Genomic DNA, 15,418 nt, shown 5'->3' with positions numbered 1-15,418 from the left:
TCTAGCTTCTCCGAGTTCAGATGCTGATCTTCCCTGCACAGAGTCTTTAAAGTGTTTATTTTTTTTTCTAAACAAACATGTTATACTTACCTGCTCTGTGCAATGGTTTTGCACAGAGCAGCCCTGATTCTCATCTTTTGGGGTCCCCCACCAGAACTTCTGGCTCCTCCTGCCTTCAGAGTGCCCCAATAGCAAGCTGCAAAGTATAGTTTTAGAGTTCCACCTTTAGAATCACTCAATTCCTGCCCAGGACTACATGTCCCATGAGGCATTGCTCCTCGCACATTCACAAGTACTCAAGCACATAGTGACATGTAAGGATTGTGCACTGAGCTGTATGTGTGCTGCACTGTTTTTCCTGATTTGAAAAAACAAAAACAAATAATGCATTCTGTATGCAGGCCAACTAGTATAGAATCACGCTTTCAGTGGTTAGATTGGAAAGGCAGAACATTAGAAGCATATTTATTACTTGTGTGGGTCACATTTGGTGTTTTGGCACAAATTAATTAATGAGAAGTATGGCCAAAGCTTATTTGGCTATAGAGAAAATGTGATACTGCGCTAACTAACTAAATAAACAGAGAAAAAATAAGCTGCAACAAAAATTGTGATATACACACAATATACAGACAAAAACGGAAAAAATAAGTTGCGCTAAACCATAAGTGAGTATAAATTATTAAATTGAATAATAAATTAATATAAATAGTGTCCATAAAGTACAATGGACCAAAAATAAAAACGTAGTGAAAGTTCAAATCAGGTGAGTGAATTAAGATATGAAACGTGACTGGCAAACATAAATCCTCCACCGGTGCAATAGATGAATGAATGTCTATGCGCTTACCAGAAGGGCAAGCAAACAAGGCTTGCAGCTGGAACCCCCAGCAAGGATCTTTATCAGAAACTGCCACTGATAGTCCGGATGGTATTCCTCCAATTGTGTGGATAGATTCAAGATCCAAGGAGCATGAAAGAAAATATACAGCATATGGTGATGTACCGCAGATGGATCGAATTATACCAAAGGAAAGCCGCCACCGATAGATATCACCAAAAAGGGGGGACTCTTACCAGATATATAACAATAGAAAGCTTGTGGCCAAACCCAGCCAGGGCCTTTAAAGATTATCTCCAAATACACCAGCCAGAGCAAACGACTCTCACAAGCAGCCACAGCAGAGTATATCACCAAAAGAAAAATGAGATCCACATAGTGATGTACCGCAGATAAGAAGATTTAATAAAGCAAATTGCACTTACATAAAAAAGAGTAAATGTCAGCATTTAAAAATATCGAGCCGGCCGGCTACTACGAACGCCCGTCCTTCGGGACCTAGACGCAGCACGTCAAAGCGTCTCCTCCTCCCGATGTGCGTTTCGTCAGTATGTGACGTCGTCTGGGGAACATCACTATGTGGATCTCATTTTTCTTTTTTCATTTCATTTTTCTTTTGGTGATATACTCTGCTGTGGCTGCTTGTGAGAGTCGTTTGCTCTGGCTGGTGTATTTGGAGATAATCTTTAAAGGCCTTGGCTGGGTTTGGCCACAAGCTTTCTATTGTTATATATCTGGTAAGAGTCCCCCATTTTTGGTGATATCTATCGGTGGCGGCTTTCCTTTGGTATAATTCGATCCATCTGCGGTACATCACCATATGCTGTATATTTTCTTTCATGCTCCTTGGATCTTGAATCTATCCACACAATTGGAGGAATACCATCCGGACTATCAGTGGCAGTTTCTGATAAAGACCCTTGCTGGGGGTTCCAGCTGCAAGCCTTGTTTGCTTGCCCTTCTGGTAAGCGCATAGACATTCATTCATCTATTGCACCGGTGGAGGATTTATGTTTGCCAGTCACGTTTCATATCTTAATTCACTCACCTGATTTGAACTTTCACTACGTTTTTATTTTTGGTCCATTGGACTTTATGGACACTATTTATATTAATTTATTATTCAATTTAATAATTTATACTCACTTATGGTTTAGCGCAACTTATTTTTTCCTTATTTGGCTATACTCCTATAGATCACAGAAGTGAACTTGGTTCTGGACTCCTGTAACCCTAGAGCCTGCTGTCACAGAAACGGTCCAGGCTCTGAAAAGATCCCAACCGGCAGCTGTCTCAGCCTCTCAGCCATTCCCTGAGAGCCTGAGCCAGCAGCTCCCACCTTGTCTACAGCCCAGCGTTCACTGAGAGTCACGTCTCTGCTCAGAGTGGAGAGGAGAACTGAACAGAGGGACAGATGCAGCATCGGATTAATGCTGCATCCATACTTGTTTTTCAATGATGGACACTGTGAATTTTGTACCCCCTTTTTTTTTGTGAGTCACTATAAAGATATTTAGAAAATCACATTCATAGGTCTGTCACACATTATTCGATTATGAGCAACAATTATCTTTATATATTTTCTTATATTATTGTTTGTACATGGTGTTTAAAGTTTTAGTGTATTTATATTCACTGAAGCTATAGTACAGCACTGCACAAATTTTACTTACATTTGTATACAAAAGCTGTTACCTGTCAAAGACTCACCATAAGAGACCATTCTTTAACTTTCAAAAGAATCACCCGACGTCCTTGAGGCATCCATGCAACTAATACAGTTACCGCTCGAATGGTAAGCCAACAAACATAGAGGCCACAGGCAGCTGTGTAAAGTTCATGTATTTTTGCAGTTCCAGTCCAAAATGACATTAACCAGCGTCCTACACATACTTCACACAAACAAAAGAAAAAAGAAAAAATCCTTCAGTTACTTGAAAAGACAAATATCCTACAGTAAAAATACATTTTCCCAGCTTAATTTTTGAGAAACAGCCAACCTATAAATATGCATATAATTAAATACATATAAGGACGTTGTTTTACCTGTCAAAAAATATGTATTTCTGTCTATACAGCTCTGGGATTTACATTGCCCTGCCATATGACACCCCCCATGTGTGGCAGGGCAGAAGGTCTGTTTTATTTCACTACGTAGTACAGGTCTTGTCCCTCCCATAGCTTGTGACTAGTGAAAGTAAAAAAAGCACATTGCGTTAAAGGATAAGTCCATCTTTTTCTTTTGTAACATGCTACACCCATATTCAGGGTGTAACATGTTACAAATCCACCATTGTGACAGGGAGCGAGGGATATTCTCTCCCTGCTACTGTATAATCTGAAAAGAATGTGACCAAGTGTTCTGTGAATGGAAAACTACAAGGTCTGGCAGGCTTTGTGGCTATCAGCTTGTAGTTTTCAGTGAACTACCACAACGCTGTTAAGCACTCTGGTAACCCTATAAAATAAAAAATGCACATTATTTACCTGCAAAAAAGATATGCATAAAAGGTGAACTTATCCTTTAATCTCTCTGTCAATTTGCTGTCTCCTCCCATCAGCAAGTCTCTATCAGCACATGACCACTGCAGAAAAAGAAAACAAAAGCCTGACTGAACTCAACCTCAATAAGGCCCCTTTCACACAGACAAATAGAATGGCACTGTAACGGCTACCCAAGTAGTGAGAGGGTATCAGCCGTTGGAGAGGTCCTTTTCCCCGGCAAGTTGCGATATGCAGGTACAGCCGGTATATCCCATCCACGAGATCCAGAGAGAGAGAGAGTCCCCTTTCAAGAACGAGACGAGGCTGCGTTTGAAGGGTCAAACAAGACTGAACTTTTAATGGTACATACACCTAGCTTATATGTGGTTACAAGCTGTACAGGAACAATGACAATCTCCGCCCCCCCTCACACAGTGGGGGGCTTCAATACAGATAATTTGAAATAATGACATCTTCTTGAATTAATCATTTAGTCAGTATCTAACCACTTCGGCACCGAGATCCACTTAACATGACTTGGTCAGACACATTCCTTTCTCAATAGAATTCAATTAACCTTTAGAACAATACACATTCACAGATAATCCCATTAACATACACCTAAGAGGAGGCTGTTAACTGGCAATACCCAACAGAGAGTCAATTAGAATTTAGCAGTGAAAGAGTCACTCTACAATTAACCCTTTGAGCTCAGAATATAATGTGGTAAATCCAATTGTAACAAGTCATGCAGTTCTTTGTATGCCTCACTGCATGTCCAGGCAGAATACATAGGTCCGTTACAGGCACTTTCAGCTGCCGATTTTACCGCAGCTAGAAGCACACAATGATTTCCTATGACACCCTTCACACACTGCGTTTAGCTGCGGTTTTGTTACCTGTGCGAATAGAAAAAATTGAATTTAATTTATCCAAATGCGATCTGGCGCAGCTATCGGCACATAACCGCAGGTAATCACAGTGCACTGTGTCAGCTGCGTTTGGTATGAATCTTGAGGGGCAACTCCATGCCAAATTTCAACTAAAAAACCGGCATGGGTTCCCCCTCCAAGAGCATACCAGGCTCTTGGAGGAAAAGGACCTCCAAGGTAGTATTCTCGGGAATACTACCGGTACATCAAGCCACACCAGAAAGGGAGATTAGGGAAGTAAACAAGTGGCTGAAGAGCTGGTGTATTAAGGAGGGGTTTGGGTTCCTGGAGGACTGGGACGACTTCTCAGTCGATAACCAGTACTATAGAAGGGACGGACTGCACCTAAATGAGGAGGGTGCAGATCAGCTGGGAATAAGGATGGCCAAAAAGTTAGAAGGGTTTTTAAACTAGGCGACAGAGGGGGGTCCAGAGACAGAGAAAGTCAGTGTGGAACATATTCCAGAGGGTAGTATTAGGGGCATTAGTGGTAGGGTAACCAAAGCACAAAAACCCAAGGTAAGTATAGTAGCAAGTCCTAGTTGCAATCCCGGAAAACCCAAGAGGATAGCATGTGACAGGTCAAAATATATTAATGCGTTAAAGTGTTTGTTCACCATGCCAGAAGTCTGCCAAGCAAAATAGGTGAGTTGGAAGCTCTGGTGCATCAGGAGAGCTATGATGTAATCGGTATTGCTGAAACTTGGCTTCATTCCTCACGACTGGGCTATTAATATTCCTGGCTATGCACTCTTTCAGAAAGACAGGGTAAAAAGGAAAGGTGGAGGGATCTGTCTCTATGTGAGAAGTGATCTCAAAGCGAGTGTGAAAGAGAACCTAGTGGATGGAGAGTATGGATGAACCGATCACAACAAAAGCCCACAGGGATTACCTAGGAGGGTGTAGGGTGGGAAAGGGAGGGGGGAGGGAGGGTAGAAAGGGAAGAGAGTATCTAAGGGTGGTATATTGGGGGAAACAGAAGGGTTTGATTACACTGAGAGGAAAATATGCACACACACAAATGGTACAAACCTTGGTAAAAGGTAAATTAACACAGACAACAGCTCTAACAGGAGCAAGCACAGATGTCACAGAATATAATGATAAAGCACACAAATACACTAAATAGTAAGCAGGGAAAAGTTAAAGTTTGGCTCCAATAGCACATTTAGAGAAAAAGGGAAAGAAAATAGATATGTATGTATAGGTATATGTGGAGGTGTATGTATAGATATATATGTGAGTGAGTGAAAAACTTGTAAAGTGCAACACATGCAAACTGAATCGCCTCTGGGCGCTGTTTCCATTCCAAGGGTAAGGAATTCCCTCAACCTCAGAAGAGATGGGTATGTGTAGATATGTATACGCGTATGGAGATAATGGAGTATGAGTACACTAGGGGCACCAGGTGGTGTAAGAGAAAATTCCCCCTTTTTTTTTAGGCTAATGGGTGTATATATATCATGGTTCATAGAAGTTTAAGGATAGAAATTAATGCAATATAGAACATTGAAAATAAGACCTAGAAAGTCATGTATAAATTAATCGACCGTCTCTATGGGTAAGCAGATAGATACAATTTTATCCTGGAATGTTGGAGGTCTGCATGATCCCACAAAAAGGACTGCTTTATTTACCTTCTCGCAACAAAATCCCACTATTATATGTTTGCAGGAATCTCACCTTACTGGTGATACTACCCAATTGCTACGTATGACTACATATCCTGTGCAATACCATTCGGTCCACACTAGATATTCCAGGGGGGTCAGTATATTGTTCTCTAGAACTACAGCATTTATTAAACAGGATGTGCTTGTAGACCCCGAGGGTAGGTTTATTTTTTTAATGGGGAAGTGGGATTCCCGTTTATGTGTCATTGCGAATGTATATGTACCACCACCTTTTACGCTGACAGTATTACAATGGGGCCGATTTACCAAGCCTTTGCTCCATGACTCATGGAGCAAAGCCAGGAGTAAAAACAGTTTGTCATTTACTAAAGAAATACGCTGCCAGTGCAGTGTATTTCCTTATTTACTATAATGCCTAGTACGTCCAGGAGAGGGCGCATGGTGTGCCTGTATAGACCTGGCGTACGGCATTTAGAAATGTAAATAGACAGGGTTTGGGCGGGAGTTTATTAGGGGGAGGTGTGAGGTGAAGTGGGGAGGTGTAGTGACATGTGTTTAAGTTTCCCGGGCCGGAGTGGGGCGTGGGCTGCAACGGAGCCGGATGGTAGCTTGGTGAGAGAGCTCCGCTACCCACGAGAGTGAAACGGCACTAAACGACCTGACAAGGACACATAATTGATCCCACGACCGAGCGATCCGATCCGGGCACCGGCAAGGAAGATGACCAACAATCGGAAGGGCTCCGCAAAGCCTCAGCGACTGATGGACATGTTCACAGTGCCGAGGGATGGAGGCAGGCAAGATGGTGCCGATGCGGCCTCGACACCCATGCCTAAACACCAGGCCAAAAGCAGCGGGGGAACTCGCTCTCCCCATGGAGCGCAGATATCTCCTCCTGACACCCACATCTCTACTCCTTCTCCCTCCGATAGCCCAGCAAAGACTCGGATGAGGCTGGATGGCGTTGGATGCGGCCCTGCAATGAGCCCTGTCACAGACTCCGGGGATGATACACGTGAGTTACCAGATTCCATGGCACCTTTCCTACTAGTAATCAACCTGTGATAGACACTGTCCTCGGGGACATGCTGGTGACATTGCGCAGCTCATTACAGGCAGACATGATTAACTGTATGCACAGGGTGAGTGGAGAACTCAGGGAGGTGGAGGGCAGAGTGGAACACATAGAATCCAAGATGGGGGAGTATGCCTCCACCATTAACAGTCTGGTGGATGCAAGTGAAGTGCAGGAGGAGAGTAGCGAATGGATTAATAACAAGTTAGCAGACCTCGAGGACAGATCCAGGAGAAACAACATGAAAATAAGAGGCATTCCTGAGTCAGTGCAACCCCTGGATCTGCGATCGTATGCGATCGACTTATTTTCATCTCTCCTCCCAGATCTTACCAGCGTGGACCTTACTATTGATGGAATCCACAGACTACCAAAACCCGCCTTCCTCCCTGCTGCTATCCCCAGGGATGTGATCTTGCGCATGACTTTTTTTCATGTGAAAGAACGGCTCATGCAGGCGATGCGCAGAAATGACAACATTCCTTCCAGGTTTCAAAACCTGCAATTCTACCCTGATCTCTCCCAACATACCCTACAAAAATGAAGGAATCTAGGTACTATCACCAAAGCTTTGAGGAACCATGATATTCCCTATAAATGGGGTTTCCCCACTAAACTCGTCATTACTTATGGCGACAGATCATTCAACGTAGATTCAGTTGAACGAGAAATAGACTTACTAAAAAAATGGGAAATCTTACCAGCTCCTGGTGAGAGTGACAAACCAGCCTCGCAAAACAACGCTGTCATCCCTGACTGGAAGCAGGTCACACAGAAAAATGCCAGATCGCACAAGTAACTTTTCTTTTTTTTTCACTTTTTTTTGTTGTCCTATACCATAAGATGTCTCGTGGGAACCAAAATGGTTCTTGGGCATGAACTTACCCCCACTAAAACCTGAGCAGCGTTCAGCTGCACCCGGGCATGGCCCTCATGTGATGTCTTCTGTTGCCATAAAAATGGTTAGTTGTCTAATGAAGTTTCGCTTAATCTTTTGTTTTGTTTTTTCGTTCCCTTCTTTTTCTTCTTGTTTTTGGATTCACTCAGACGTACACGTACCCTCAAGCTGGGATCCACCTGGGGACTCTACTCGATCTCCATCTCGCGGACTTAAGACAATCTCAACCTTCCCCAAGAGGTCTTGCCGACTCGGGACCACAGTGAGTAAACTCAGCTCCAGACTCACTCAAACATCTCTATCTAGATCATTGAGAGGGGCCATGAGCCTCCCAAAAATGACTCTGCCATACTCTGCATCACCTCTCTCTACTATTAATGGTGGTTAAGATTTTATCTATTAACGCTAGGGGTATGAACCACCCTGTCAAGAGAAAATCCCTGTGGAGGGAAGCCATACTGCACAAGAGCGACATTATATGCGCTCAAGAAACGCATTTCAGTAAAGAGTCGCCACCTCAGTGCTCTCATAGAAACTTCCCCAATGTATTTACTGCAAACGCAAACGCTAAGACCAAGGGAGTACTAACAGCCATACGAGATACGGTAACCTTCACCCTACATATGGAATTAGCTGACCCTGGCGGTAGATACCTGATTTTGATTTGTGACATCAACTCAGTGACTTACACCATTGTAAATGTTTACGCCCCAAATGCTCACTAGATTCACTTTTTCAAAAAGCTAATGAGGAAGCTACAGACTGTCAAGAGGGGTCTTCTTCTACTGTGCTGGGACTTTAATGCTGTGCCTGATATAACCATGGACACAACATCCAAGGCACATATAGCTGGAGTGTCATTACAGGGAGTTGTCCATAATGAAGAATTATTTGATGTGTGGAGGTGTCTTCATTCGGGCGAAAAAGACTTCACCTTTTTTTCGGCTCCACACCAAACTTACACAAGGATAGACTTGTTCTTGACTGATTACATCACTCTGACCAGGTCTATCTCAGCATCTATCAACGATATAACTTGGTCAGACCACGCCTCGATCTCTCTAACTCTTAAAGATGCTTCCCCCACCAACCCGTCCCCTGTGTGGAGGGCCAACACATTTTTATTACAACAACCTACTACTAGACTAACTATTGAAAAACATCTAAAGGAATTTTTTTATATAAATGACACACCTGGTCAAGACCCATTCTCCTTGTGGTCTGCACATAAGGCATATATTCGGGGTATTCTTATCCAGTTGGGGGCTAGGGCAAAGATGCAGCGGCATAAAAAAATCAAGGACCTCACAGATGAAATTGCGAGGGTGGAATGTGAAAACAAAAAGCTACCCTCACAGTCACCATCTGCTAAGCTCATGCAACTGAGAAGCGATCTCAGACTTCTCCTAATGGAGGACTTTGAGAGGCTATCCAAAAGATTGAAAATTAATTATTATGCACAGGGCAACAGAGCTGGTAAAATGTTAGCGAATAGGCTCAAGGGCCGTAGGATTAAAGCCAAAATCCCCCATATACTACACCCCATGCACAAAACAAAACTATTCCACCCTCAAGATATGGCAGACGCCTTCAGCCATTACTATGGCGCCCTATATAACCTAAAGCAGTGTTTCTCAACTCCAGTCCTCGGGGCGCACCAACAGGTCATGTTTTCAGGATTTCCCTCAGATCAAACTGCTGTGGTAATTACTAAGGCAGTGAAACTGATAAAATCACCTGTGCACAATAATGGAAAGCCTGAAAACAAGACCTGTTGGTGCGCCCCGAGGACCGGAGTTGAGAAACACTGACCTAAAGTACGATAAAGACACGTCCCAACCTACTACTTCATTGATAAATGACTTTCTAAGCAAAGTCTCCCTGCCTCAACTCTCCTTGTCACAAACAGATTTTATAAATTCCCCCTTTACGGTGGAGGAAATACAAAAAACGATAGAATCCCTGCCACCCAACAAGTCCCCAGGACCTGATGGCTTTGTGGGAGAATACTACCAGATGTTTAAACCCACTCTGTCGCCTTACCTCGAAAAGTTATTCAGTAAAGCTGCCGCCTCTTCGTCCTTCCCCTCAGAAATGCTGGAAGCACTAATTGTGACCTTACCCAAGCCAGGGAAGACTCCTGACACCCCAGCCAATTTTAGGCCCATTTCGTTATTGAATAACGACCTTAAATTGTACGCCAAACTTATTGCCAGACGTCTGGTGGATATACTGCCCTCACTGATCCACCCAGATCAGGTTGGATTCACCAAGGGGCGTCAAGCTTCAGACGTTACGAGACGGCTGGTCAATGTTGTTCATCTCGCGGAGGTTCAGCGAAGGCCTTCTCTGCTCCTCGCCTTGGATGCAGAGAAGGCCTTTGATAGGGTCCATTGGGGTTATCTAGAACTGGTCCTTAAGAAATTTGGGTTCATAGGACCCATTTATACCGCAATAATGGCCCTATACTCAACGCCGTCGGCTAGAGTGTTTACCTCGGGGACGCTCTCTAAACCCTTTGCCATTACTAATGGCACTCGCCAAGGGTGTCCCTTATCCCCGTTAATTTTTAATTTGATTTTAGAACCCCTCGCTTCGTATATACGAACACGCAAGGATATCAGTGGCTTTCCCTCCTCCAAAACAGTGGCTTTTCCCTCCTCCAAAACAGTATATCAGCCTTTTCGCTGACGACATTATCCTAATGCTTTCGAATCCTGTCACTTCCCTGGCTTCGGTACATGATGCACTTCAACTATTTGGGAAAATGTCATACTATAAAGTCAACGAGAATAAATCTTTTATTTTGGGGATGGGGATCAACACTAATTTGAGGCGTTCACGTTTTCCATACGCCTGGAGCACCACAGGCATTAAATACCTGGGCATCACCTTATCAGCTACATCAAAAGAATTATTTACATCTAACTATACCCCATTCTTGGCCTCTCTCCTGGTCAAACTACAGGAGTTGGCTAAGTCTGAACTACTGTGGTCAGGCCGCTTAGTGGCCTTTAAAATGATGGTCCTTCCGCAACTTATATACCTATTCAGGACCCTCCCCATTCCAGCTCCTAACTCATTTTTTACTAAAATCCAGGCCCTGATTAATCGATTTCTGTGGAAAGGCAAAAAAGCAAGGTGGGCATTTAGGAACTCTATAGCATCTAGAGGAGCGGGAGGGGTTGGGAATGTAGTGGTGAGGGATTACCACGTGGCTGCCGTTTTGGCACAGCTGAGGACTTGGTTCCCTGATCCGCCTTCCACGAGATGGCGGGAACTAGAGGAAACCCAATATACACACGGAAGCCTACATGACCTCCTAATGTCGTCTGCACTCCTAGTTAAACCCCCCGGTGGAATAGCTCCTACGATGGTTGCTTCTTTGAAAGCTTGGGATGCACTTCTGAAGACATCCCAGATGCAACATCCCAGGACATCCCTCCCAATACCGGTGACGTGTCTCACTGGTGTAATCCCAGACTTAAATATTACTCACTGGACTAAAAGGGGAATAGTTAACATCTCTGATCTGATGATAGGTCCGAGTGGGAAGACATTTAGATCACTCCAGGTGGAGTTTGGTTTGGAAGAGACCGACTACTTTACTTTCTTGCGAATAAACCACTTTCTTGGGACTAGTCCGACTCTCTCGATCCAACTCCCATGGAGAATAGCACTTTACCTCACCAAACAATCTACTAATATCAAGGGAATATCCTTATTTTATAATGTTATGAATAATAAGTTGATATTTGCAAAATCCACCAATGTAGCAGCATGGGAGGGAGATTTGGGAGTTTCGTACTCCTCAGAACAGTGGCAGCAAGCTCTACATACCCCCTATACCTCCAAGAGTATTAATCTATGGGAACTGTACCAGAAGATGCTACTAAGGTGGTATTTAACTCAGTTTAGAATCTCGAAATTCAGCTCTCAGGTTTCCCCACTATGTTGGAGAGGTTGTGGTCTTGTGGGAACTCTGTTCCACATACTGTGGGATTGCCCTTCCATACGTCCAGTCTGGCAGGAGATCTTTGCCCTGGTTGCTCGAGTGGTGAACATGGGGGTGCCTATATCCCCGGGATTGGCGGTCCTTTCATTGGGGATAGATTCTATCCCGAAAACCAGTAGAGCAGTTGTTTCCCATATTCTACTGGGTACTAGATTAGCTATCACTCGTCACTGGAAAGACCAAAAAGTACCCACGGTACAAGAGATAATTGCAACTAATGCACATATTGACTACGAACGGATGTTCGCAGCATCTCAGGGCAGATTTCTGTCGGCATGCGAGCGGTGGAGGTCGTGGACTGAGTGGTACAATGGGGAGCACAGTTGATAATTTTCTACTTATAAATTCAAATGATTGCACGACAATCTATATAGATATGGATCCAGACTGCACTTTTAGACACTCAAGGTCTGTTTTCGTCCTCTTTTCTTTTTCCTTCGTCCTCTTTTCTCTTCTCCCTCCTTTCCTTTCCTATCTTTCCTAGCTAATAATCCTCTTCATTTACCCTTTGTGATGCCTTGACACCCTCGAGAATGTTAGATATGAGGAGCTCTGGGGCCTGCTGTCGCGGGTTGGGCGGATCGGGTTGGGGGGGCCCTTTCGGGAGTACACAGTCTGATCCCATTGGGGTGTCGGGGGGGTGCCTCTCCCTGTCGCTTTCCGTCCCTCCCGTGGCAGCGTTGGCCTAGGGGTCGTTTGGACACATCCAGGGCTTATACATAACGTTATGTATTCTGGTTACTTTGTGAGAGTATATGGATGTACCACTGACTATATGCAAATACGATGTCAAGGTTTTGTTCTTTCTTTCTTTCATTTGATGTTGTTTACAACATACGATGTTCAATGTACATATGTATGTGAAAATTTAATAATAAAAACATACTGAATGATAAGTTTCCCGGGCCGAATTGAAAGTGTTTTTGTGACATCGAGCGCCATACGCCGCAAGTAGGAATAAACCTCCGGGATTGGAAAATCTTGGTAAATCCCAAGCAGCGTAGCTGTGATTGCACAGCTTGAGTCGGCTCACGTGAAAAGCCGAACTGTTTTCAGCTTGCGCTGACCATGAAGGGGAACTCTGCACCAAATTTCAAACAAAAAAACAGCGCGAGTTCCCCTCCAGGTGCATACCAGGCTCTTAGGCTTGGTCTGGAACGTAATGGGTTAAACCTGCGCCGAAAACCAGCGTGGGGTTCCCCCCAGATCCAGACCAAGCCTTTATCCCAAGCACGCAGTCTGGCCGGACAGGAATGGGGGTGGGGACGAGCGAGCGCCCCCCCTCCTGAGTCGTACCAGACCGCATGCCCTCAACATGGGGGAGTGTGTGCTTTGGGGGAGGGGGGCACTGCCCCCCACCCCAAAGCACTCTTGTCCCCATGTTGATAGGGACAAGAGCCTCTTCCCGACAACCCTAGCTGTTGGTTGTCGGGGTATGCGGGCGGGGGCTTATCGGAATCTGGGAGCCCCCTATAATAAGGTGGCCCCCAGATACCGGCCCCCCACCCTATGTGAATGAGTATGGGGAAAAATGTAAAGTAAAAAAACTCACCACACAGATTTTTAAAATAATTTATTAGTCAACTCCGGGGGCCCCCCTTTCTTCTTTAAGCTCTTTCACAAGGGGGGGTCTTCTCTCTTCCGCCGGGGCCCTGGCCTTCGCCGTTTTCTGCCGGGGGGCGCCATCCCGCGGTGCCTTCCGCCGGTGCCCCCCAACCCCTTTAAGCTCTTTTACATTAGGGGGGGGGCATCTGGGCTTCGCCGATTTCTGCCGGGGGAGGGCGCCATCCCCCGGTCTTTTCCGGTGCCTTCCGCCGGGGCCCCGGTTTTCCTCGTTTTCTGCCGGGGGTGCGCCAACCCCCCTGGTCTTTTCTCTGCTGTCTTGTCGTTGCCTCTTCTGCCTGGCTCCTCCGCGGATCACAGGGCTTTCTTCTCTGTTCCCTTTTCTGCCTGTCTCCTCCGCGGAGCCCAGGGCTTTCTTCTCTGTTCCCTCTTCTGCCTGTCTCCTCCGCGGAGCCCAGGGCTTTCTTCTCTGCTCCCTCTTCTGCCTGTCTCCTCCGCGGAGCCCAGGGCTTTCTTCTCTGCTCCCTCTTCTGCCTGTCTCCTCCGGGGGCCAGGGCTTCTCTCCGGTGCCTTCTTCTCTTCCATTCGATGTTGACACGACAAGCTCTCCGGCTGTTATGGCGTCTGATCGTTGCGCATTGACTTATATAGGCATAGGGCGTGGTCACCGGCTGACCTCAACCTTTGTGACATCACATTCCCGGGGCATGATGCCCCTGTGGAGCAACCCCATGCTGCCCCATCTGAATAGCATCCCGGACCCCTCACTTTGGGCTAAGAAGGGTATTCTTAAGTTGAATCAGATAGTTCGGGAGGGCAGGCTCGTGCCCTTTCGGGAGTTGCGACGTGTACATGCCTTGCCGATGCCTTTTCAATTTAGGTACTGGCAGCTTGCGCATGCATTCAAGGCCCAATTCCCTGACCCTCTTACCTTGGAGTCAGACTCTGTTGAACGTCTCCTGGCCTCCAGTGTAATGACGTGCCCCCCATCGTCCTTATACCTGCGTCTGATGGTGGCGCATGACACAAAGCTTACTAGGACCTGGGAGGCGTGGAAGACTGATATTCCCTCCCTGGATGAGGAGGGCTGGGAGGATTGTATTTCTTCATATATCCCCTCTTTGATCGCTGCAAAGGACAGATTCATACAATTCAAATTCCTCCACAGGGCTTACTACACCCCACAGCGGTTGGCTCGCATCTATCCGTTGAGGGACCCTAATTGCCAGAGGTGTAAAATAGAACTGGGGACATTTTGGCATATGGTCTGGGCGTGTCCTAGGCTCCAGCCGTACTGGACGGCGGTGGCCTCCAGACTGACTGATGTGGGTGGTACGGTTATCCTGGTTGACCCGACAATCCTGTTACTTAGCCATCTAGAGGACGTCATGGGGGATAGGTATTGTAAACTGTGGCTAACCTTTGCACTCTTTTATGCCAGACGTGAGATACTGTTGAGATGGAAATCAGAGGATCCTCCCACTTGTGTCTCCTGGCAACACACTGTGAATTCGGTCCTGCCCCTATATCAGCTGACCTATGACAATAGACAATGCCCGGACAAGTTTGACAAGATCTGGTCCAGCTGGACGGGAACTCGGGTTGCTCTTGAGCCCCCCTCTCCTGATCCCTACTACACTCCTGTATTCTTTATGTTTCAAAAATGTGGGTGGGTTGGTTGTGTGGGGTATGCTGGGACTCACTAGTCTGTCATCCTCTCTGAATAAGACTGTGCCTAGGGTCATACCCTTGGCCGGATAGGTATTCATGCTCCTGATACTGGATTTGTGCATCAATGTATTTACTGTAGTACAACTGTAATGTAATGCTGATTTGTCTAATAAACTTTTCCCTGTTAAAAAAAAAAAACTGCCGCCTGTAACACCTTGCGGCCGAAGGAGGCATCCGAAGATGCACTCACATCCACCGTTTTAAATTTTGATAAGGTGTGGATTGACGACCAGGTCGCTGCCTTA

General features: G+C 45.5%; 1 protein-coding gene across 4 annotated transcripts in view; it reads right to left on the bottom strand.

Annotated features, from left to right (window-relative positions):
- MARCHF6 (membrane associated ring-CH-type finger 6) overlaps positions 1-15,418 on the bottom strand; it is a 1,325,445-nt gene that overhangs the window by 203,141 nt on the left and 1,106,886 nt on the right. For all 4 annotated transcript variants that reach the window (XM_040351967.1, XM_040351966.1, XM_040351964.1 and 1 more), the window contains one exon: positions 2,552-2,733. In XM_040351967.1, coding sequence (XP_040207901.1) covers positions 2,552-2,733 — 182 coding nt within the window. The remainder of the gene's footprint in view (positions 1-2,551; positions 2,734-15,418) is intronic.

This window comes from Rana temporaria, chromosome 5 (genome assembly GCF_905171775.1).
Source record: "Rana temporaria chromosome 5, aRanTem1.1, whole genome shotgun sequence".
NCBI lineage: Eukaryota > Metazoa > Chordata > Amphibia > Anura > Ranidae > Rana > Rana temporaria.
This window is presented reverse-complemented; position numbering and strand designations above follow the sequence as displayed.